The 23,436-nt window shown below is 43.1% G+C and overlaps 3 protein-coding genes across 3 annotated transcripts in view; all 3 read left to right on the top strand.

The window, feature by feature from the left end:
* Positions 1–2,202, top strand: part of LOC135526574 (cohesin subunit SA-2) — a 46,570-nt gene extending 44,368 nt beyond the window's left edge. The window contains exons 29-31 of the mRNA XM_064955071.1: positions 384–485; positions 948–1,053; positions 1,817–2,202. Of these exons, the coding sequence (XP_064811143.1) occupies positions 384–485; positions 948–1,053; positions 1,817–1,864 (256 nt within the window). The 3' untranslated portion in view covers positions 1,865–2,202. The remainder of the gene's footprint in view (positions 1–383; positions 486–947; positions 1,054–1,816) is intronic.
* Positions 2,203–3,940: 1,738 nt separating this feature from the next.
* On the top strand, positions 3,941–18,275 carry mcm7 (minichromosome maintenance complex component 7). Its single transcript, XM_064955070.1, has 15 exons — positions 3,941–4,134; positions 6,081–6,160; positions 6,776–6,940; positions 7,112–7,236; positions 8,832–9,012; positions 9,174–9,311; positions 9,465–9,614; positions 10,123–10,237; positions 10,358–10,489; positions 10,618–10,701; positions 10,969–11,180; positions 14,948–15,213; positions 15,339–15,507; positions 16,944–17,053; positions 17,629–18,275. The coding sequence occupies exons 1-15, from the start codon at positions 4,104–4,106 to the stop codon at positions 17,852–17,854; spliced, it is 2,184 nt and encodes a 727-aa protein (XP_064811142.1). The 5' UTR covers positions 3,941–4,103; the 3' UTR covers positions 17,855–18,275.
* Positions 18,276–20,761: 2,486 nt separating this feature from the next.
* On the top strand, positions 20,762–23,310 carry LOC135527100 (uncharacterized). The gene is made up of 5 exons (XM_064955746.1): positions 20,762–20,789; positions 21,355–21,418; positions 21,557–21,601; positions 21,808–21,968; positions 22,178–23,310. Exons 2-5 carry the CDS (start codon positions 21,364–21,366, stop codon positions 22,910–22,912), a joined length of 996 nt encoding a protein of 331 aa, XP_064811818.1. The 5' UTR covers positions 20,762–20,789; positions 21,355–21,363; the 3' UTR covers positions 22,913–23,310.
* Positions 23,311–23,436: the final 126 nt, after the last annotated feature.

Below are 23,436 nucleotides of genomic sequence, written 5' to 3'. Positions count from 1 at the left end.
ACATTTGTCCTGTTACACACAAATATGTAATGGAAATGTGTTGCATACCCCAACTCCCCTGAAACACCAGTAGGGAGTGGGGTCACCACTGTCCAGTGCCCCTGGAGCAATTAGGCTTAAGTGCCTTACTCAAGGCCACGGAGACAGATTTTTCACCTTGTAGGCTCCAGTATTCTAAAAAGCGACCTCTCTGTTACTGGCCTAACGCTATAATCTCGAGGCCACCTGTCTCCCCTTTGAGTTAATTGGTGTAATGAAAAGTGCATTAAAAATGTAATTTATTGTTAAACCTGTCCAGTTTGTTCAGATCTACAATCACTGAAGAGGGAAGGGGCTAGGGGTTGTTCCTTTTTGAATATGTTTTGACTTTGTATCTTGTCCAGTTCACTGCAGCGCAAGGTGGAACCCAGGCGAAGGAGCAAGCTGCCTATTGCACAAGCCAGCCCCTCCTCTGGGCACTGTGACCTCGAATCACATCTCACCATGTGTGTATGTCTGTGTGTTTTTGCATGAGTGTGTGTTTGCGTGTGTGTGGGTTTAGGGAGAAAGAAAACATTATTTTATCTGATCATGTAATGTTCATATGATCTTGTTTCCAATTTCACATGACAAAGTTATATTAAAATAAAAAGAGAATTGATGTGGCTGCATTTTTTTTTAATTTTTTTTTTAAAATGTTACCTTTATTTAACTAGGCAAGTCAGTTAAGAAAAAATCCTTATTTTCAATGATGGCCTAGGAACAGTGGGTTAACTGCTTGTTCAGGGGCAGAATGACAGATTTGTACCTTGTCAGCTCGGGGGTTTGAACTTGCAACCTTCCGGTTACTAGTCCAACAATCTAACCATTAGGCTACCCTGCCGCCCCATGGGTAGCATGGGGCGGGTTTCTGTTACATTTGAAAGAGTTTGTGGTTTGAAATACTCATGTACAATATGTGTTATTAGGCTGAGTCTGATTGAGGAAGATGAGGATGATGAAGTGGAGGAAGAAGAGCCTGAGATTGAGGACTTTGAGAGTGACGATTCTGACCACGACACCGACTTTACACTGGTAAAACACAAGCCCACTCAGATCTGCCTTGTTGGTGCACTGACCCTATAATGTCTACCATGGTTGCTATTCCTTTGTTTGAGTTTGAGTTTATTTTTATTTTTACAGGGACAGTGCACATTAATCAACGTTTCGGTAAAAGTGCCGGTTTTAGCCAGCCGGCTAATTTTCAACCGCAGTCCCTGGGCAGGTTATTAAAAACAATTACAATATAGACAATAGCAACATAGTACAAGCAAGACATAGCAACATAGGACAAGCAAGACGTAGCATACAGACAGAGCAACATAGAGCAAAAAGCAGCAAGACAAAATTCATAAAAGCAACAAAGTGTTTCCACACCTCACAAGCTACAGACAACATGGAAAGCGGCAACACACAGCTAGGGACCATGTTCACAAATCTTATTGACCTTTAGCCATGTCATCAAGCATTTTGTGAAAGTGTGATATGTGGTGCGGTTATGTGTGTCTGATGGCAGTGTATTCCAGACATGGGAAGCTCTCACAGAGAATGCAGATTTACTAAAGGTGCTTTTCCTTAGGGGAACTATACAGTCACCTCTCATGGCAGACCTTGTGGATCTGCTGCCATATGTCTGGGTTTTCTGTTTAACAAAAATATTGAGTGGAGGGGGAGCCAGGCCATTAAGGATCTTGAATACAAGACATGCGTCGGTGTATTGCACAAGATTTTCCCAACTCAAGAGCTCATGCTTTCTAAGAGCTCATGTTCCCTCACCTCTTTCTCCTTTTCTCTCCAGCCGTCCACCCGTCGCTCCACCAGTTACTTAGAGGAGTTGTTTCAGTGAGGGAAAGGACCCCAACACAGTAACAAGAAGAACAACACTTCTAGGAGAAGATAGTCTTACGTTGGTATCCCTCAGACAGGCATTTCAGGGTTAAGCAGTACAGTACATAACGTTGTTACACTTGTTGTAAGCTCTTATTAGAATTTTTTTGTTGAATGAATAAAATACAAGTGCCTTACATTATGAATGTTTCAAAGATGCAATGTGAAAAATATCTTCATGGCTCATATAGGAATTGTTAGACACATGGTGTTTTTCTTGTTTATGACTGTGGTTGTGTTTCCAACTGTTAAATGAGCACTGATTTAATATGTATCAATAAAGAACCAATTTCTGAGGATATTGTTCCATAGTTTATTTAAACAGATGAAAGGTGAGCTTTTAATGCAAGATGGGGATATTGTATGTTAGTACATGTTTGTATACTTCAGTTCCATCATACCCATCGCAAGACCCACTGATTGATGCTTATTTATAAAACCCTCGTATCTCTCACTCCACCCTATCCCAAAGCAAAACTGGAACAAGCTGCAAAAAAACACTCTAACTGGACCGTTTTATCTCCATCTCTTCATTCAAACTCAGTCATGGACACTCTTACTGACAGGTGTGGCTGCTTTATGTCATGTTTTGTTGTCTCTATCTTCTTGCCCTTTGGGCTGTTGTCTGTGCCCAATAATGTTTGTACCATGTTGTGCTGCTGTCATGTTGGGTTGCTACCATGTCGTCATGTTGTGTTGCTACCATGCTGTGTTTTTATGTGTTGCTGCATTGATATGTTGTCTTAGGTCTCTTTATGTAGTGTTGGTGGTGTCTCTTGTCATGTGTTTTATCCTATATTTTATTTTTAATCCCAGCCCAGCCCCTATCCCCGCAGGAGGCATTTTGCCTTCTGGTAGGCTGTCATAGTAAATAAGAATTTGTTCTTAACTGACTTGCCAAGTTAAATAAAAAATACAAAACATCTCAAATGATCCAGTTATTGATTAACCGTATATGGCTAGTTAGAATTATTGAAATACTGAAGAACTGCAATAATGCATTTTTCCATCCTTTTAACTTTCACTGATCTGAGTTTCCAAGACTTCTTCAAAGATGCTTATTGACTTCAGCTATTTACTTTCCTGTCATTAAATGTTCAAATGTGTCATGAAATGAAGGACAATATGTTGGTGGTGTCATTGACATTTTTATTAAATTAATTTATACTGAATAAAAATGTAAAATGCAACATGTAAAGTGTTGGTCCCATGTTTCTTGAGCTGAAATAAAAGATCACAGAAATGTTCCATATGGACCAAAAGCTGATTTATACATCCCTGCATTTCTCCTTTGTCAAGATAATCCATCCACCTGACATGTGTGACATGTCAAGAAGCTGATTACACAGCATAATCATTACACGGGTGCACCTTGTGGTGGGGACAATAAAAGGCCATTCTAAAATGTGCAGTTTAGTCACAACACAATGCCACAGATGTCTCAAGTTTTTGCAGAAATTTCGGACAGAATTGAATGTTAATTTCTCTACCATAAACTGCCTCCAACTTCGTTTGAATGAATTTGGCAGTGCATCCAACATGCCTCAACCGCAGACCACTGTAACAAAGCCACCCCTGGACCTTCACATCCAGCTTCTTCATCTGTTGGATTGTGGGTTGTCAGAGGAGGGGGTGTACTGAGAAGTATTTCTGGTAATAAAGCCCTTTTGTGGGGAAAAGTAATTCTGATTGGCTGGCCTGGCTCCTCGGTGGGGAGGCCCAGCAAGAGCTGCACAGTCATGTGAAATCCATAGATTAGGGCCATTGAATTTATTTTAATTAACTGATTTCCTTCTGTGAACTGTAACTCAGTAAAATATTTGAAATTGTTGCATGTTGCGTTTATATTTTTGTTCAGTATACCTTTTTATGCACAGAATTTTCGAGGTCATTGCTTGAAAGCATGAAACGTAATCTCAATTTTTCGCGCCACCGATGACGTGGTATGCTAGTTTGTTGAATCATGTGACCACCGCATCGCCGCAATTTTCGCGCCACAGTGAAGCCACGCCTTTGGTAATAGAAATACGCGTTTTGATTGGAGCACGCAGACGACAGACTCGCGCCAGTTTTTGCAGTTGGACCTCCAATTTGTTGTCTCCCAGTGCAGAAAGAAAATACATTGTTAAAAATATATATAATAACTGATAAATTACTTAACACATTGGGTTTAAGTAAAACCACATTACTCAACAATCATGGCGCCTAAGGATTACTTGGCTGAGAAAGGTATGTTTTTTTTGTTTTTTTAAACAAGCTTGCTGAAGTTAGCTAGCGCTAGGCACTTTCATTTCGATAATGGAGGCGAGTAGCATGCTCACTCAACGACGTCTGAGCAAAAACTTGTCAGAAACCATGCAATTGGACTTTAGAATTACTTAATAAATAGTTTGCCAACCAATATTTTGGGGGTAAGTTGGGGTTGACTAGCTAACGTTACTTTGGTCTTTGTCTGCTCAGCCAAGAATGAGTTAATATCTAGCAATTTACTAACATGTAAACTGTTCAGGCTTGGTCGCTACCCCAATAAAGGAATCTAACGTTACGTCTAAAGACCATCGCTACATGTTCTGTGGGACTGGCTCTTGATGCCAAAATAGACACCTACTCATTCTAAACGGGAATCGATTCTCAATTGCGGTAATATTGCTGTTATAGAAACAAATCCACCTACTTTGATATCACAGTTTCACAAATGCAGCATATACACGTAATGTACAATGTTGGCAGTATTTGACAACACGTTTGACGTCCGTCTTCCGTTTAAACTCGGGTGATCGGAGACGCAGATAGCAAACGTTTGCTAATTAGTACAGGTAGTCGACGTTTATATGCTTCCAAAACCGTACTGCAAAAGATGGGTGATAACTTTAAAGCCGAGCGTCGGGGCTCTAGCCCAAAATCCCCCGTACAGAACTAGTCATGGGCTGTCTCCTCGTGCACAACACTATCTGGCTACTTGTGAAGTTGTTTTGGTAGTTAACATTTTGGGCAATGATACCGGTTAGGGATTGCTACGGGGTGGCTTGCATGTTTTATATATCTAGCTAGCTTCAATTCTCAGTAACCCGGATGGAACTCAAGAGGACAAAGAATTACGCGCGAGGAGCACATGGTCTATGGGCGGAGAAAGCTAATGCTAGGGGTTGCACTGATAGTGAACGATAACTCACCAATACTACAAACGTGACTCAATCAAAGAAGTGTTAACCACATGTATATTTCATTTTAATATTTTGATAGTGAAGTGGAATAATTGGCTTGCTAGTTAGCAATCCACACGGATTTTCGCCAACGATACCCTTCTCATCCGCTGGAGTAGGCTGTTCTTTGTTACAGGCAGCGGCAAGTATGGGCGTTATGTTTTGTAGTTTGCTAGCTTCTGCTGGTCTAAAGTCCAGGCTAACTCCATGGTCGAATTCACAAGTACACGTCAATACACTGGTATTGAAACGAAGTTGTGTTTTGAATCAATAACCAACTCAATCCATCAGTTACATTGGGACTATTTTGTGGACAATGGTATAGCGGAGGATTCCCCTGAGTGACCAGGCTCAAAGCCATGTGCTGCTTTGTTTACAAAAAAAACCATTCCAAATGCAGAATGTTTAATTTTGGACTCTACTAAGAAAGTAAGTGAAATGTGAATATTGAGTGGCTCGAGATTGGTTTGGTTTTGAGTTGTCTAAAATACAGAATGTTTCACATTTTGAGGTGGGGGTTATATTTTCCCCAAAACGGACACGACGTTTTTGTTGTTGAAGTGCACTGCTAACCAAACCTTTAACGTTAAATCATTGTTTACATTGTTGTAAAGGTTGGAACTCATCCACTCATTTGGAAAACATTTGGAGTCCAAGTTAAAGGGACAGTACTTCAATGATTCATCGAGATTCTGTGGGTTGCGATGTTAGTGGGTCGTCAGAGGTCAACACAGCTTGCAGTATGTAGGCCCTGGACTCCAATGATGGCAATTTTCAAACGTTAAACCCCACACAAATGTATACATCTCATTACCTGATTGTATTGACACAAACAATTGTGGATGGTGAGCTAAATTAGGTTGTTCACTCAGTTTGACACAAGTTCCCCAGTTCAGACCCAGGCTATACTCTTCCTGTAATATTCATAGCATTCAATGTACACTGTTAAATAGACTGTTCTCTTTCCCGCAGAGAAATGCAAGAAGTTCCTTCAAGAGTTTTACAGTGAGGATGACAATGGAAAGAAGGTCTTCAAATATGGAGCTCAACTTGTGAGTATGGGGAGGCTGGGTAGCCTAGTGGTTAGAGCATTGGACGAGTAACCGGAAGGTTGCGAGTTCAAACCCCCGAACTGACAAGGTGCAAATCTGTCGTTCTGCCCCTGAACAGGCAGTTAACCCACTGATCCCAGGTCATCATTGAAAATAAGAATTTGTTCTTAACTGACTTGCCTGGTTAAATAAAGGTAAAATAAAAAAATATGGCACTGACTTTCATGATCCTGTTCTTTTTGTAATGCGTCTTGCCAGTCCTTTGTCATTTGTAACTTAAAGTCCATGATCTAATATGATAAATGGTTTTAAGCCATGAAAAACAAATTGTCGGGGTGAGCCTGAAGGCCAACATCTTTCTCCCCTGCCAACCCACTGAATGGTTGAGTCAAAAGGCACTGTAATACATGGCATTATTTTGAAGAAGAGAACCTGAAAGCTGGAACTTGTTGGTTCTACTCTGCAATAAATAAGTGAGGTGGTGGCAGTGACCCTTTAACCAATGACTGATGGGCTGGAACGGTTGTTGTTTGCAGAAAAGGGCTGTGCAACATCTGTGCTAGGCCACAAATCAAAATATTCCACTGTCTCTGATAGCAGTCCTGTTTTCTGTAGGTTTCCCTGTCCCACAGGGAGCAGGTGGCTTTGCAAGTGGACCTGGACGATGTGGCCGAGGAGGACCCAGAGTTGGTGGAGAGCATCTGTGAAAATGCCAAACGCTATATGGGCCTGTTCGCTGATGCCGTCCACGAGCTGCTGCCAGAGTACCGTGAGAGAGAGGTATTTTTTTAGCTGCATTAATACAAACATGCTCATTTAAGACATCTGTCCTGCTTGACTTGGATATTGATTCTGATCAAACAGTTGCTAATTGTTAGTTTTAAGGATGGAATAACCTGTAAAACACTGAGTCTGAGACTTAACTGCCCCGATACCATCTCTTTCACCCAGGTGGTGGCCAAGGATTCCCTGGATGTGTACATTGAGCATAGGCTGATGATGGAACAGAGAGGTCACGACACCGCAGACACCAGGGATCCTCGCAACCAGTACCCAGCAGAGCTCATGAGGAGATTGTGAGTTCACTTAGCTAGCATGTTTGCCATTGTCTCTTGAGTTGGAACTGGACATGAACCTGGATGAATTACTTAGAAAAGTGAGAACTGGTATATAGTACCAGTCAAGTTTGGACACACCTACTCATTCAGGGTTTTTTCGTTATTTGTGCCATTTTTATGCGTTTTAGAATAATAGTGACGACATCAACGTGAAATAACACGTGGAATCATGTATTATCCAAAAGTGTTACACAAATAAAAAATATTTGTAATTCTTCAAAGTAGCCACCCTTTGCTTTGCACACGCTTGGCATTCTCTCAACCAGCTTTATGAGGTAATCACCTGGAACGCATTTCAATTAACAGGTGTGCCTTGTTAAAAGTTAATTTGTGGAATTTCCCTTTTAAAGCTTTTGAACAAATCAGTTGTTGTGCCATGGTAGGAGTGGTATACAGAAGATGTTCCTTTACCAAATAGGGCGAAGTCCATATTATGTAAGAGAAACAACAGTCCATTTAAGACATGGTGGTCAATCAATCTGGAAAATGTCAAGAACTTTGAAAGTTTCTTAAATTGCTGTCGCAAAATCCATCAAGCGCTATAATGAAATTGGTCCTCATGGGGACTGCCACATGAAAGGAAGACCCACTGTTCCCTCTGCTGCAGAGGATACGTTCATTGGCGTTACCAGCCTCAGAAATTGCAGCCCAAATAAATGCTTCAGAGTTCAAGTAACAGCTAAATCTCAACATCAACTTTTCAGAGGAGACTGCATGAATCAGGTCTTCATGGTCGAATTGCTGCAATGAAACCATTACTAAAGGACACCAATAAGAAGACTTGCTTGGGCCAAGAAACACAAGCAATGGACATTAGACTTGTGGAAATTTGTCCATGTGAGACTCTTGAGTAGGTGAACAGATGATCTCTGCATGTGTGGTTCCCAGAGTTAAGTGTGGAGGTGCATTGCTGGTGACACTGTCTGTAACTTATTTAGAATTCAAACCATCTGGTTTGCACTTAGTGGGACAGTCATTATGTTTTTCAACAGGACAAAGACTCAATACACCCCCAGGCTGTGTAAGGACTATTTGACCCTTGAAGGAGAGTGATGGAGTGCTGCATCAGATGACCTGGCCTCCACAATCATTTGACCTCAACCCAATTGCGACGGTTTGGCATGAGTTGGACTGCAAAATGAAGGAAAAGCAGCCAACAAGTGCTCAGCATATTTGGGAACTCCTGTTGGAAAAGCATTCCAAGTGAAGCTGGTTGAGAGAATGCTAAGTATGCAAAGCTGTCATCAAGGCAAAGGGTGGCTACTTTGAAGAATATTAAATATATACTTTTTTGGTTACTACTTGATTCCATATGTGTTATTTCATCGTTTTGATGTCTTCACTATTCTACAACGTAGAAAATAGTAAAAATAAAGAAACCCTTGCATGAGTAGGTATCAACTTTTGACTGGTTGTGTATATCAAAAAGTATCCTTATTTTGACTGGATGCATGTTCTACAAGACGCATGCCATGCCCATGTCATGGTGGCTGATTTTGTGTATTTGGGCAACACAGAATAACAATTATTGCATCCCCTCTGATCTCTCTCAGTGAGCTCTATTTCAAACCGCCCAGCACTGCTAAACCCAAAGTGGTCCGTGATGTCCGTGCAGACAGCATTGGCCAGTTGGTGACCGTTAGGGGCATCGTGACCCGTGCCACTGAGGTCAAGCCCATGATGGCAGTTGCCACCTACACCTGTGACCAGTGTGGGGCAGAGACATACCAGCCGGTAAGCGATTGGCGTCTTACTGCACCAACTTGTCAAGGAAAGTTGATAAATTATATAATCAATTGACTTGCTCTCATGGTTGGATAAATGCATTAAACACTGTCTGGTACAGAAACATTTCAGTTCCTTGTGCTAACCCAGACACCTCCCTGTCTTATCAGATTCAATCCCCCACATTCATGCCCCTCATCATGTGTCCCAGTCAAGAGTGTGTCACCAACAAGTCAGGCGGCCGCCTCTACCTGCAGACCCGAGGCTCAAAGTTTGTCAAGTTCCAGGAACTGCGCATACAGGAACACGTAAAGACCTTTGACTAAGGAATCTGAAATGCAGCAACACATTCAAATCATGTAGCTGTCTGGCGTGAGAAGTTGAAGGCAAATAAACAAGCACAAGTCTGACTTTGCGCTGATTTGAATCCCTAACTAACCTGTGCCTCCATCCATCTCCAGAGTGACCAGGTTCCTGTGGGAAACATCCCCAGGAGCATGACCATCTACACCCGCGGGGAGAACACGCGCGTGGCCCAGCCCGGAGACCACGTCGCTATCTCCGGCGTCTTCCTCCCCCTGCTGCGCAATGGCTTCAGGCAGGCTGTCCAAGTGAGTGCACTCAAATGCGTTACAAAGTTTTTAACCCTTTTTTTGAGAATTATCCTCAAGTTTAACAACGTTACATACTGTCATTTGGAGGAAAACTGGAATTTTACTCTACCTGTGACTTGGCTGAGATATAAAGTAAGGCATGTTGAAGTTAGAACGGCCCATAGGGCAGGAGGTTGTTTCTGTAACCTGAGGCTACAGATGTACAACTACATCCCCTGGACAGCAGGCTACTTGGCTGGCTTAGAGGTGCTGCTGCAGTTTCTATTTCCTTTTATTTAACTAGGTAAGTCAGTTAAGAAATTCTCATTTACAATGATGGCCAAACCCGGACAACGCTGGGCCAATTCTGCGCCGCCCTATGGGTCTCCCAATCATGGATGGATGTGATACAGCCTGGATTCGTACCAGGGACAGGTAGTGACGCCTCTTGCACTGAGTTGCAGTGCCTTAGACTGCTGCGCCACTCTGGAGTTGTAATGTGTCTGACTGTTTCTCTCCCTCCCAGGGTCTGCTTTCAGAGACGTACCTGGAGTCCCACAGCATCACTCTTATGAACAAGACCGAGGATGATGAGCTGGGCACAGCAGAGCTGAGTGAGGAAGAGCTGCGCCAGATCACAGGTATGTGCGCATGTGTGTTTTCAGAACTGTCACATGCGGTTTGTCCAAGAGGATGTTCTGATGTGAATGGACTGAGTGTAACTGAATAGTTTGGTTTGTGTGCTCCTCTCTTACTTACAGAGGAAGATTTCTATGAGAAGCTTGCCGGCTCAATTGCTCCTGAGATTTTTGGCCATGAAGATGTGAAAAAGGCTCTGCTGCTGCTGCTGGTTGGAGGAGTGCAGCAGGCCCCCAAGGGTATGAAGATCAGAGGTGAGTGCCATAAAACCCTTCCACTGCCCTGTAACATTGTCCATTTTTAAAATGGCTGCTTTGGCTTTCATTTGAGTTAACTGGAGTTTTGGGATGTTTTACTAATGCCCCGGTTTGGCTCCTTCCAGGCAACATAAACATCTGTCTGATGGGAGACCCAGGAGTAGCCAAGTCCCAACTGCTGTCTTACATTGACCGCCTGGCTCCTCGCAGTAAGTACAATCTTCTGGAACTTTCTGAATTATTTCCTCTCCCTTTTTCACTGGTCCCAGGTCACACAACTGGTGAAAGCAACATGCTAAATGGCCTACTGGATATTGACTAAAAGGTTTACACCCTTTTGCACAGTTGTTGGATTAATATGTAAGGAAAGGGAGGTCCTCAATCATATTCAAGTAAATAAAGGATTTAAAGGTGATTGTATTTGTGCTCCTGACATCATGGGCCTAGCCATGACCGTTCCCCCTGACCCCCTCCAGGCCAGTATACAACGGGCCGAGGTTCCTCTGGCGTGGGCCTGACGGCAGCGGTGATGCGTGACCCCCTCACCGGGGAGATGACCCTGGAGGGCGGCGCACTGGTGCTGGCCGACCAGGGTGTCTGCTGCATCGACGAATTTGACAAGATGGCAGATGCCGATCGCACGGCCATCCACGAGGTGATGGAGCAGCAGACCATCTCCATTGCCAAGGTGAGCTTTCTCCTTACCAAAGCCATATCTGTTTGGCAACTAACACTAGTTGTATAAGGCTATTCATGGGTGGTTTTAACAAAGGAGAACTGCCAAGATTTTCTACCTGTACCCCTACAGCAGGTTGGTGCTTGTCTTCCATCTTGTCCTAGAGACAGTGCTGAGTGATATATTTATTTTTTCCACTTAATGTGCTAGCCGTGAAGTTGAATTTGGCTATATTGTAAAATTTCATGAAAACCAAAATGCTAATTGAAGGTTACGCGTTAGGATTAGGTTTAACTTTAACTTTGTGGCTTTACCAGATAGTGAACACTGCAAAGTTGCCTCCGGAACCAGATTCATGACAAATAACACTAACCTGCCCCGAGAAGACCACATAGAAAATGTCCGTCTCAACGCTGAGCTTTTCCCCTACTCAATGAGATTTGGGATTGACTATTATCCCGGTATTTTACAAATGTTCCATCTCGGGTACGCTGCTCTTTACCTCCAAAACCGTAAATGTCATTCAAAAGCATAAATGTCTGGATTTGATTAGAACTTAGATCAGCATGAACATTCTAACCTGATGCTACCGAGCCTGGTGAGTCATATATTTTATGGGCCCTTCATTAAAAGATATTTTGAGCCTAAGCAAGCCCAAATGATTATGCAATTATCCAATACAGTTGAAGTCTAAGTTTACCTTAGCCAAATGCATTTAAACTCAGTTCTTCACAATGCCTAACATTTAATTCTAGTAAAAATTCCCTGTCTAAGGTCAGTTAGGATCACCACTTTATTGTAAGAATGTGAAATGTCAGAATAATAGAATAATAGTAGGGTGATTTTTATTTCAGCTAATTTCTTTCATCACATTCCCAGTGGGTCAGAAGTTTACATACACTCAATTAGAATTGGGTACCATTGTCTTAAAATTGTGTAACTTGGGTCAAATGTTTCAGGTCGCTTTCCACAATCAGTTGAGTGTATTTTGGCCCATTACGCCTGACAGAGCTGGTGTAATGGAGTCAGGTTTGTAGGCCTCCTTGCTCGCACACACCTTTTCAGTTCTGCCCACAAATTTTCTATAGGATTTGGGTCCGGGCTTTGTGATGGCCACTCCAATACCTTGACTTTGTTATCCTTGGGCCATTTTGCCACAACTTTGGAAGTATACTTGGGGTCATTGTCCATTTGGAAGACCTATTTGCTACCAAGCTTTAACTTCCTGACTGATGTCTTGGTGTTGCTTCAATTTATCCACACAATTATCCTCATGATTCCATCTATTTTGTGAATTGCACCAGACCCTACTGCAGCAAAGCACCCCCACAACATGATGCTGCCACCCTGAACTTTCTCCCCCACTCTCACCATATTAATATGTTAATGGTTGAAAAAGTGTCATGACATTGTAATACATTTGGTCTCCAGTCTGTGGGCTACTCATTCTACTGCAGGCTACATCATTTGTTAAATTATTTTGATGGAGCGCCACGTCTCCAACAGCACCCTGGAGAGGCGCGCTGGGCATGGACAAGCTAAATATTTTGCACCCTTACCTGGGGCAGCATCAGCACGCACCTAAATAGCCCCCATGCCACTGGGCGAGTGGAGTTGTTTTTTTTGCCAGAATGTTTGTGTGGTGGTGCATCTTGGTGGGCTGTAGGCCTTCCACCCATTTAAGTCTATTCGCTCATTTTTCATACCTCTGACATAGTAATGGTGTAACAGCCTAAAGTTATTTTCCCATTTTGTTTTCATGATTGTAATAGGCTCATGTTATGCAACAAATGCACTTTCGCCCGTTTTGGGATAGTGGTTACTGTCCGCAGTCCTGAAACGCATCAGTGCACTGTTGAATTGGTGCCTTTTCCTAGACCACGTTGTTATAAGCATAATAGCAAAGTTAATCAGCATATTGGTGTTGAGAACAATAAGGCAGAGGCAGCAGGAGACAATAAAACAGTCCTTACCTTAATTGTTAAAGAAAAGTTTCCTCTCCTTACTATCTTAATTAGGTCTATAATAAATAGACCAACTTCAATGTGCCTGGCTTTATAAGTCATCCATATACAGTGCCTTAACTCTTGATACTCCCCATCCGGGATCGTGAATAAAGCCTCAGGCTCATTAGCATAACGCAACATTAACGATTTCTGAAAATCGCAAATAAAATGAAAATAATGCGCCTGCTCTCAAGCTTAGCCTTTTCTTAACAACACTGTCATCTCAGATTTTCAAAATATGCTTTTGAACCATAGCAAATCACTAATTTGTGTAAGAGTATGCTAAGCTAGCTTAGCATTTTGAGTAGCATTTAGCACGCAACATTTTCACAAAAACCAGATAACCAAATAAATAAAATCATTTACCTTTTGAAGAGCTTCGGATGTTTTCAATGAGGAGACTCTCAGTTACATAGCAAATGTTCAGTTTTTCCTGAAAGAATCTTTGTGTAGGAGAAATCGCTCCGTTTTGTACATCACATTTGGCTACCGAACCGAAAATTCAGTCACCAAAACGTCAAACTTTTTCCGAATTAACTCCATAATATCGACCAAAACATGGCAAACATTGTTTAGAATCAATCCTCAAGGAGTTTTCACATATCTCTTCATTGATATGCAGTTCGTGGAAGCCTGCTTTCCCCTCAGAATCGCATGGAAGAATACCAGCAGCTGAAAAAGATGCACCAATTTCGACGGAGGACACCGGGCGGACACCTGGAAAATGTAGTCTCTTATGGTCAATCTTCCAATGATATGCCTACAAATACGTCACAATGCTGCAGACACCTTGGGGAAACGACAGAAAGGGCAGGCTCATTCCTCTCGCATTCACAGCCATATAAGGAGACAATGGAAAACGGAGCCTCAAAAATCCTGCTGGTTTCCTGGATGCCGTTTCATCTTGGTTTTGCCTGTAGCTCCCGTTCTAGGGCACCCACAGAGAATATCTTTGCAGTTCTGGAAAATTCAGTGTTTTCTTTCCAAAGCTATCAATTATATGCATAGTCGAGCATCTTTTTGTGACAAAATATTGCGCTTAAAACGGGCACGTCTTTTTATCCAAAAATGAAATGCCGCCCCCATAGCATCGAGGTTATTCAGACCCCTTGACTTACCATTGTTACAGCCCTATTCTAAAAAAAGGTTGGCCTACCTGTTTGACAGATGCAATTATCCATAGATTAGGGCGTAATGAATATATTTCAATTAACAAGTTTCCTTATGTAACTCGGTAAAATCTGACATTTACATGTTTTATTTTTCTCTGTGCCATCTAGAACAAGATCTATTTTGGATGCAATTTGAAGAGTTTGAGATTGCGAGTGCTTACGCGTGTACTTAAAAAAAAAATAAGCAACGATATTTAAGTGATGGGTTGTTATACTTTTGCAGCTGCAATTAAAATATATAGTCTTTAGAAAGCCAGGTGGAGATGGTTAATGAAACGTTAATTCTGTCTTTATATTACTGTAGCATGGGCTATGCTGCAGCAAATGTAGGCCTACCTGTTTACTATGGTGAGATGCGCTCCATACTGAGCATTGATTTATCATGCAGAGGCTGTAGAAGCCAGATTTAGACATTTCATATAATTTAACAGTTCCATTTCACACCGTGCTGTTCAAGTAAATAATTTTATAATTGACCGGTTTCTGTTTATTTATCCTGGTAAAAGGGATTTGTTTTGTGCTGTAAACCTCTGTAACCGGGTTCCCGCCATTCAACCCTAAAGAGAATATGGGTGACTGACTCGCTCCCTTCCCTGGTCAGGCGGGCATCATGACCTCACTCAACGCCCGCTGCTCCATCCTGGCGGCCGCCAACCCTGCCTATGGCCGCTACAACCCGCGAAAGACCATAGAGCAGAACATCCAGCTGCCAGCCGCCCTGCTCTCCCGTTTCGACCTGCTGTGGCTCATCCAGGACAAGCCTGACGCTGAGGCCGATCTCCGCCTGGCCCAGCACATCACCTATGTTCACCAGCACTGCCGCCAGCCACCCACTCACTTCACCCCCATCGATATGAAGCTCATGAGGTCAGTTGACGTATTGCTCTTTGTGGGGCTGGAGGTAAAATAACCAACTATTTAGAAATCTTTGACTAGAAATTCCTCTCACGTGCATGTTTTAGCTTATGTGACTAATTGTATGCTCCCTCCAGACGTTACATCTCCCTGTGTAAGAGGCGACAGCCCGTCATACCTGAGTCGCTGGCTGATTACATCACGGCAGCCTACGTGGAGATGAGGAAGGAGGCGCGTGTCAGCAAGGACTGCACCTTCACCTCTGCCCGTACACTCCTGTCCATCCTCCGCCTCTCCACTGCCCTGGTGAGACACCCCATCCTGAGTACAGGCTCCTTCTACCCTGACTGGGAGCATATTTAGGATGTGGAGTCAGACTGGGTGGTTGGACTGTCTACTACAGCCCAGTTTGTGCTAAAGTGCTTACAGTGCAGGTAGTGGTGATGCCCAGCCTACCCGCAGTATGAGCACTTCTTTCACACACTGGGCACTATGCCTCGTGTGTACGCTCATGCCTGCACTGAGCGTACACATTGCCTGCACTGCGTACAGCATTTGTACCTTGTCAGCTCGGGGGCTTGAACTCACAACCTTCCGGTTACTAGTCCAACGCTCTAACCACTAGGCTACCCTGCCGCCCCGAATGTGGTGCTTCTCACTCTGTGGTCTCGTAGCTCCTGGGTGTCAAAAGTGCTGTTTGTGCAGGTAGCTGACTCACCCGCCCTACTGCAAAACCAGCACTTCCCGACACCCTGACTGCACTGTGCTACATCATCTGGGTGGCCACGAGGGCAAGCCTGCCACTCCACTTGGTGACCCTGTACTTATTGAAAAGATGCAACCCTTGGTCAACATTAGAAATGCATTGTTTTATTTAAACATGGTTAAAAGATTCAGTTTTGGCCTTCATCTGAGCAATCGCACAAAAAGGATGGACAAGTTCATATAGAGCATGGGGAAGACTTATGGTGAACTCTCTCCAACTGGTGGTGCTAATGAGAGGTGTGGTAGACCTATAGGTTGGTCTTCAGGGGTACGGTGGTCTGTCCACCTAGTGATAAAATTCAGAAAAGGGTAAAACGATTGGGAAGACTGGGCAAGCATTGTTCCACTGCAGTCGGTATTGATGTAAAACCATTACTGTAAAATACGTCAACAGCATAACACAACTGATTTAAAGTTGGTGAGCTCCGATAGCCAATGGGGGGAGGGGGTGACCCTCGCCCTAATTTTGTCAAATACTACTTCTATGCCCTTTATGGAGTTTATGCTGAATTAATATTGTACTCAAGCCTGGGTATAGTTAATGTGTTTTAATCTGTCTGGTCCCGGTCAGCTTTGCAGGGTGGGCAGTCAGCCTTTTTGTAGGAGCAGCTGTGCAAACCCAAGCAAAACTGACAGTGACCGGAACCAGTCGTCGCTTGTTACCTGAGAGCCTTCTACAATACAACCATGGCCTGTACAGCCACCATCGCTGTTTTAACAAATCATATTGTGTTGCTTGACTGTCAAGCCTCATCCATCGGGAGAGACTAGCTGGTGTTGAGAGGCGGAGACTTGGGCAATTGCCAGCCATTCCAGAGGGCATTGCACTTGTCTCGGTCTGACAGTGCCGGCACAGCGCGACCTACGATGTCTGAAAGACACTAACAGTTGCTTATTGCATTTATTTTTGGTGTGTTCTGTGCTGTAGCCTATATAGCTAGCTACCTGACCTGTGGTCTCACGCCCCCCCCTCACAGGCCCGTTTGCGGCTGGTGGATGTGGTGGAGAAAGAGGATGTGAACGAGGCGATGAGGCTCATGGAAATGTCCAAGGACTCCCTGCAGGCAGACAAGTCCAGCACCACCAGGTTAGCTCCTCTCCTGCTCTGTGTGAAACTGCCAACAAGACAGTTCCTGATGACACTGTTATGCATTAATAAGATCTCTTGAGTGGGTGCCTTTTGGGTGAGGATTGGGTTATAGCAGAGTAGGGGATGACTTCAAATGTAATGATTATTCAGGAGCTATACCAAGTGGTTAAATTACAGGGTTTTTACTGCGTTTGGTTCACATGACTGTGTGTATACTGGAGAAGACCTTAAACCCTATAGAAATAAGCACTTCACCACACGTTCCTGTTAACTTCAAATGTTTTGTCACATACTACTGTGCTAGTCTACCTCGAGGGATTCAAAGGAGCTGATGTAAGTATGTTGCGCTGTATGTTTCAGAAGCAGCAGCACTATATGGCCAATTTGAAGCACAGGTTGGGTCAATGCAACTTTCTGTCCGTTTATTTGGACATTGATTTGTTCCTGTCAAATAGGCATTCCGTTTCTCAACAGACCAGTCAGTAGGCCCTAATTTGTGGGTTTGACCCCAACCCTGATGAAATTCCACAACTTTGGACCCTAAACTTTTTTTTGATCCCGTTGTTTTCCAGAGCCCATCGGCCAGCGGACGTGATCTTCTCCCTGCTGCGTGAGCTGGCCACGGAGGGTGTGAAGGGCCGGGGTGGGTCTGGGGGCCTGGTTCGCATGGCAGAGGCCGAACAGCGGTGTGTTTCCCGTGGCTTCACCCCTGCCCAGTTCCAGGAGGCCCTGGAGGAGTATGAGGAGCTCAACGTGTGGCAAGTCAACCAGGCCCGTACCCGCATCACCTTCGTCTAAAGCAGGGCTGTTTGATTCCAGTCCTAGAGGGCCTGAATACTTTCTGGTATTTAATTGTACTCAACTGGTGTCCCTGGTCTGAATTAGTCCCTGATTAGGAGGAGAGGATGAAAACCAGAAGTGTTTCGGCACTCCAGGACTGACCTTACGCCCCCTTCACCAGCCACAGGCCTTTTTCGCCCAAAGCCGGTCAAGGGCTCTGCCTGTGACGAGATGCTTAATGGGCTGCTGACTGCGATGGGACAACTTAGTGTGTCCCCATCTATGCCGTTACAACAAATAATTAAATGTAAACATGCATGGTGGTGTTTGGCTTTGTTTTGGAATGGTTAAATGTTGCTAACTTTTCTTCCTTGGCTATTTAAATGCTTTTTTTTAAAATGTTAGATGGCTGCTCTCAAATAAAACTCTGTAAATACAATTATTTGTTATGTAATCTTTTTTGACTCAACCTCTTTTGTATTACATATACAATGGTCACTGGAGTAAGCCTTTTGCTCTGAGTTAAATCAATGCCTGGAGCTGACATTTTGAGCTTCTGTGTTACAACTTTAATATACTTTGGCTATGGGGGAATTAATGGACAATACTTTCAATGCGCTCTTAAATACTTCTACATTATGAATGTCAGTGTATATAAATTCATGGCTTAACTTGATTTCGTAGCTTGTTACTCAATATCTTAACTTCCTATAGTTTTAAATCTATTGAAATCTTCATTTCCTAATACATCATGACTTGTGCCACAGGGTTATTTGATACAGCAGGCTACTTACTGTATGTAGGTCACTGTCCCTCTTGACTAAAATAATTTTGTTAATGTGGAAAAAAGAGCTGTAAAGGCCCCGACACCTGGTTTGTTTTAGGATCAGTCTTGCTGTGTAGACAGTATTTTATTTGTTCGGTAGCGCCTGTCCATGTTTGTCTCGCCTGTATTCAATGTAGTTACAATCATGCATGTTGTCAAACTTCTGCAATATAGGCCTATTAAAATCCGCAATGCAGGGAAATGTAAGACTATTCCGTAAACCTGAGTTGATAGCCCAGGCGAGACTTAACCATAACCCGAGTGTAATTTATGTATGGTCCACTGTTTGATTTTACCACAATAGGATAGCGTCGTCTCAACGTAAATTCTCCACCCAGCCAGGTATTCGTTCAAATCCATCTCATCGAAATTATACACCTGTTACAGAAAGGCGCTTATTTCCTCAAATACAACTTTCGGCTGCAGGGTCGTGCACATTTTTGGGGGACGTGTTGAAAGGGCACGCAATTATTTTTCTTCCCCACAAGCGCAGTCAGACTCGTTGAGCAGTTGCAGGAGGGGAAAGCCGCACAATCTGACTAAACTATTTTGAACTTGAATACATGCTGCACTGAACATTGACCAACACGATTCCAATCAAAATAGAAAATTTAAAAAAAAAAAAAATACTGCCTTACCAACCCAACTCAATTTGTTGCCAGTGATGTGTCCTGTGGTTTTCAAACGTTTGGGTCCCCAACCCCAGAAAAGCAGTGATAAACGCGTGACCCCCGTGTGCACACGCAAATGTAGCTTGTCATTACAGCCATAAACGGGGATGCATTTTCAAAACGCAAGATATGCTATATAAATAAACTGCGTTTTACACCTGCATTTGGAGCTGAAAGTAATTCATGTTAGCAGCCAATTTCAACTAGGGATATGTCACTCATCTGGAGTCCAGAGCAAGCAAAATCATATGGCCTAAGTGTGTGGCGGTTGCAGGATCGGATGGAAAGCATGTTTTGTCTGTACCGCACCATCACTTTGAAGTGAAATATCGTAATAAATTCGCCAGAATGTTACATCTTCATCCCATACTATTGAAGGCAGTACGATGTTAAAGCTGCTAATCTTTAGACATATCGCCAGTAGACACCCAAACTAGGCCTATCTGGAACAGGACAATTCTCAATCGCCAGGTAACCTATTGTTCTGGCAAAGATACGTCCGTAGTAGATTGCTAAACTGCATTGTATATGGGTGATAAACGTAGACCTACTTTGTTTTTGCTAGGCAAAACTGGAGGAACTTTAACAGGTTCTTTCTGGTCACAAATCTGGATATAAGCGCCCATTTTTCGCGCCAATTGATGACTGGTCGGGTCAACAACCAACTTTTTGGTACTGATGAGAAGATGAGAATTTAAGGACGACTTGCGTGCAGTGGGTTCAGAACAACTACAAAAATATAGCATTTTGGGGGAAATTATACCACCACCCAAAAGGGCATTTGGAGACGAAGGGGTATGTTAAATATTGCCCCCATTGGTGTGAACTTTAGATGGAAAAATGAAATCTATCAACAAAAAAATGAAAGTTTTGTGGACATTTATTGTGTCCCTCGAAACTAACGGTTTCATTTGCCCTTTTTTATTAACGGCTTGGTCGGGGACAGTTCCTCTGATTTCAACACACTGCACACAGGCTTGTATATAAATGTTCAGTTGCATACCACATGCTGTTCTATATTAGTGTTATTTTTCTACACATTCTTGGCTTCATGCTATTGTAGGCCTAGATTGCTTGGGTCCACTTTTGGAAATTCTAGTTTTGCTCTGGTGAAAAGGCTGTAAGGTTTTTTCCTAACATGGCAATATTTTCCCCTGGGATACCCTGCTATTTCTACTCAGCAGGTAATGTTTCCTCCCAGACTTACTGCGAGTTTCCATTTGAAGTCAGGACCTTTTATGACTTTGCTGCTCACGTCCAGGAGTTTTATTCTTAATTGGCGCCAGAGGCTCTGTATTAAAATAGCGTTTTAAAGGAAGGAGGAGACAATAATATTGTTTCAATGGTTTTGTGATTCTATTGGACAGGCACTCACACGTCAGACTGATTGACATGGAGACCTGTATTTATCACACCTACCCTCACCGGTACAGGAAAGACAGCAGCCCATGCACAGGTCAGTACGGAGTTTCTTCTTTAGCACATATGATCTGATAATTTAAGTAATATTATTCACTATCAGTATATTTTCTAAACTGCAGGAAGAGGCATTTTACACAGAAATTGTATCTCATCTCTCATTTTCTATATTTCCATGCTGTTAAATACCAAGGATAACCAAATATATGCTGATCGTTCACAGGACATGTTATAGCCTACTGCTGTTTGAATGTATTTATTTGCGTTGTCATCTGGTATTTGGCTTGCATGGTTTAATTACATTTGGGGATTGGCTATTCTTAGAACAAACATAGAGGAAAGTGTTTATATGTGAAGATCAGATCTTGAACAATTCCCAAGTTTAACTAATAGGTATTAAATGTCATAATGTTACTTTCCCACTCGGGAATTAAAACAATGTGATATTTAGATTTTTAGTTTGAAACTGTTACAAGTCACATGTAAATACATGCATCTCAGTATGTACATTTAATTAAATCATGTATGTCAATGCTCACTGAAAAACAAAACAATTGAGGCATGTACAATGTAAGTGATAAAATGCAGTGGCTGGTTTGCAGGTGGTCAAGATGATTTCTCCATTGTGGCTGGTGGGGGCAATATGCTGTCTAACATTGCTACCAGGTGGGATAACGTTATTTTAGGCTACATGAGTTTGGTAAAATTAAAGTTATTGAAATTATTGTCCTAAGTAAATAGATTATATTCAATGTGGAATTGGATGATAACTGATCGAGTCTGTGGCATGTGTATCCTCTGCAGTTTGGCTGGAAGCAAAGTCTCTTCTGAATACTATCAAGCAGGAAGGTAACTGAATGTGTAGGGGGGGGTGACATTTAAAGTTTTTGCTTTCGAGCTTCTTGATAAAAGTATGTGTAGTACCAATGCTTTACTTTTGTTTGATACTGAAAGCAACATATCTATCTGTGGTAGTTATAAATGGTAGTTGGCTTCATGTCTTTCTCCCTCTGTGGCTTTGCTCTCCCTCTCCACTGATCCACCTGTCCCCACAGAAATGAGCCCTGTTAGTGATGTGAGTATTGATTCGGACAAGGCTCATGGCTTCCTGACTCACTCACGACCAAAGCGCAATGTGGAACCCAGGTGGTACAGAGGCAACCCCGACTTCCAGGCTTACTACCGCTACTACAATAGTATTGGACACACAGAGGGGGTGAGAGAGGAAAGAAAAACAATAACACTCACACAATGCATTAACTAATGAAGCACTAACTAATGAGGCACTGGCAACTAACTAATGAAGCACTAACCACCACTAAGAATAAATGAGGCATTTGTTTTCTCAAATTATTCCATCTCTCTCTGTATGATTGAAATAAAGACAAGATACATATATTTTTTAATCTGTCTTGTACCTCTCAGCTGTATGAGATTGACCGGATCAGGCTGCTGTACCAGCAGATGAGGCAGCTGGAGCATGTATACGGCCCCAACGCCTCACACTTCCAGAACAAACTGGGAGTACCCACCATCAAGAAGTGTGACCCGGCCATGGACAAAAAATGCAAAGCCCCTCCCCCTCCCCCTCCTGCCCCAATAAAAAGCACATCTCAACCCCCTCCTGCTCCTGCCATCTCCCAGGCCGATGTCATGTACCTGTGCAATGCCAAGGACCCCCTCTGCAAGCCCCATATTGTCTACCTCCCCACCGGGGCATTGCCCGTACTGTGCGACCCCCGCTACCACCCCTCCTGCAACCTCCACAAGCTCCCTCCTCCACCACCACCCCCAATGCTTAAAAAATCTGCCCCACAACTACCACCAACCGCCCCAAAAAAGTCATCTCCCCCTCCGGCCCCCATCCACACCTACAAGGGCATGGAGTATGACTGCAATCCCTACTGGGACCCAGACTGCCTGATAGACCACCCACCCAGACCATTCCATGGCAAAGCTGGCCCACCCCCTCCTCCCGTTGAGGAGGAACCAGTTGAGGCCTCGCCACCCCCTGCAGCCAGCAACAAGAAAGTGGCCCATCCCTATCCCTACTATGGCTACCCCTATAACTATAACTATGGGCATGAACTCTATGATCCAGTCCGCTTCCAGTACCCCTCACCACCTTCTGATTCCCCTGATGATAGTGGTAGTGACTAGCTCATCAAAGCTCTAAAGGCAGCTTTACTTACGCCTCAAGTGTTTTGGCAATAATGAAAGAAGACTTGTTTTCCCCTGAAGATGTAGATTTAGAAGGACAAAGCAGCAGAGACCATAATTATAGGTATTTGAGCTATAAAGCATGTAACCGTCTTATCAATGTGCTGGTGACGCTGTTATGGTCAGGAGAGCAAACCTAATTGTACAGCAATGACCTGCAGGAGAGTGATGCTTACAATGATTGGAAATATTACGATGATAAGACTGATTTATTACTGTCCAATGCGCCATTGTCTATTCAGCATCCAAAATCATGATTCAATTACACAATTTTCATAGCAAAAAAAAATAAAGTAAATATTGACTCATTATGAAAAATAAACTTTAAAAAAATTGTCTCTGGCTTGTCTCTACTGAACTCCGTTTGCATGTATACCACATGCCAGTATTGCTTGTTCTGCTAGTTACTGTAGGTTTTGTGTAATTAAAAGGCAAAAATGAAGATACGTGGCAACAGTGAGAGC

This window comes from Oncorhynchus masou, chromosome 32, assembly GCF_036934945.1.
Source record: "Oncorhynchus masou masou isolate Uvic2021 chromosome 32, UVic_Omas_1.1, whole genome shotgun sequence".
Classification (NCBI taxonomy): Eukaryota; Metazoa; Chordata; class Actinopteri; order Salmoniformes; family Salmonidae; genus Oncorhynchus; species Oncorhynchus masou.
This window is presented reverse-complemented; position numbering and strand designations above follow the sequence as displayed.

Excerpts from the sequence above, each read along its gene's own strand:
- mcm7 (XM_064955070.1), top strand. The coding sequence starts at position 4,104 with ATGGCGCCTAAGGATTACTTGGCTGAGAAAG. Across the intron at positions 9,013-9,173 it reads GGGCAGAGACATACCAGCCG|ATTCAATCCCCCACATTCAT; the intron begins GTAAGCGATTGG and ends CTGTCTTATCAG. Across the intron at positions 11,181-14,947 it reads AGACCATCTCCATTGCCAAG|GCGGGCATCATGACCTCACT; the intron begins GTGAGCTTTCTC and ends TTCCCTGGTCAG.
- LOC135527100 (XM_064955746.1), top strand. The coding sequence starts at position 21,364 with ATGATTTCTCCATTGTGGCTGGTGGGGGCAATATGCTGTCTAACATTG. Across the intron at positions 21,419-21,556 it reads CTGTCTAACATTGCTACCAG|TTTGGCTGGAAGCAAAGTCT; the intron begins GTGGGATAACGT and ends TATCCTCTGCAG. Across the intron at positions 21,602-21,807 it reads GAATACTATCAAGCAGGAAG|AAATGAGCCCTGTTAGTGAT; the intron begins GTAACTGAATGT and ends CTGTCCCCACAG.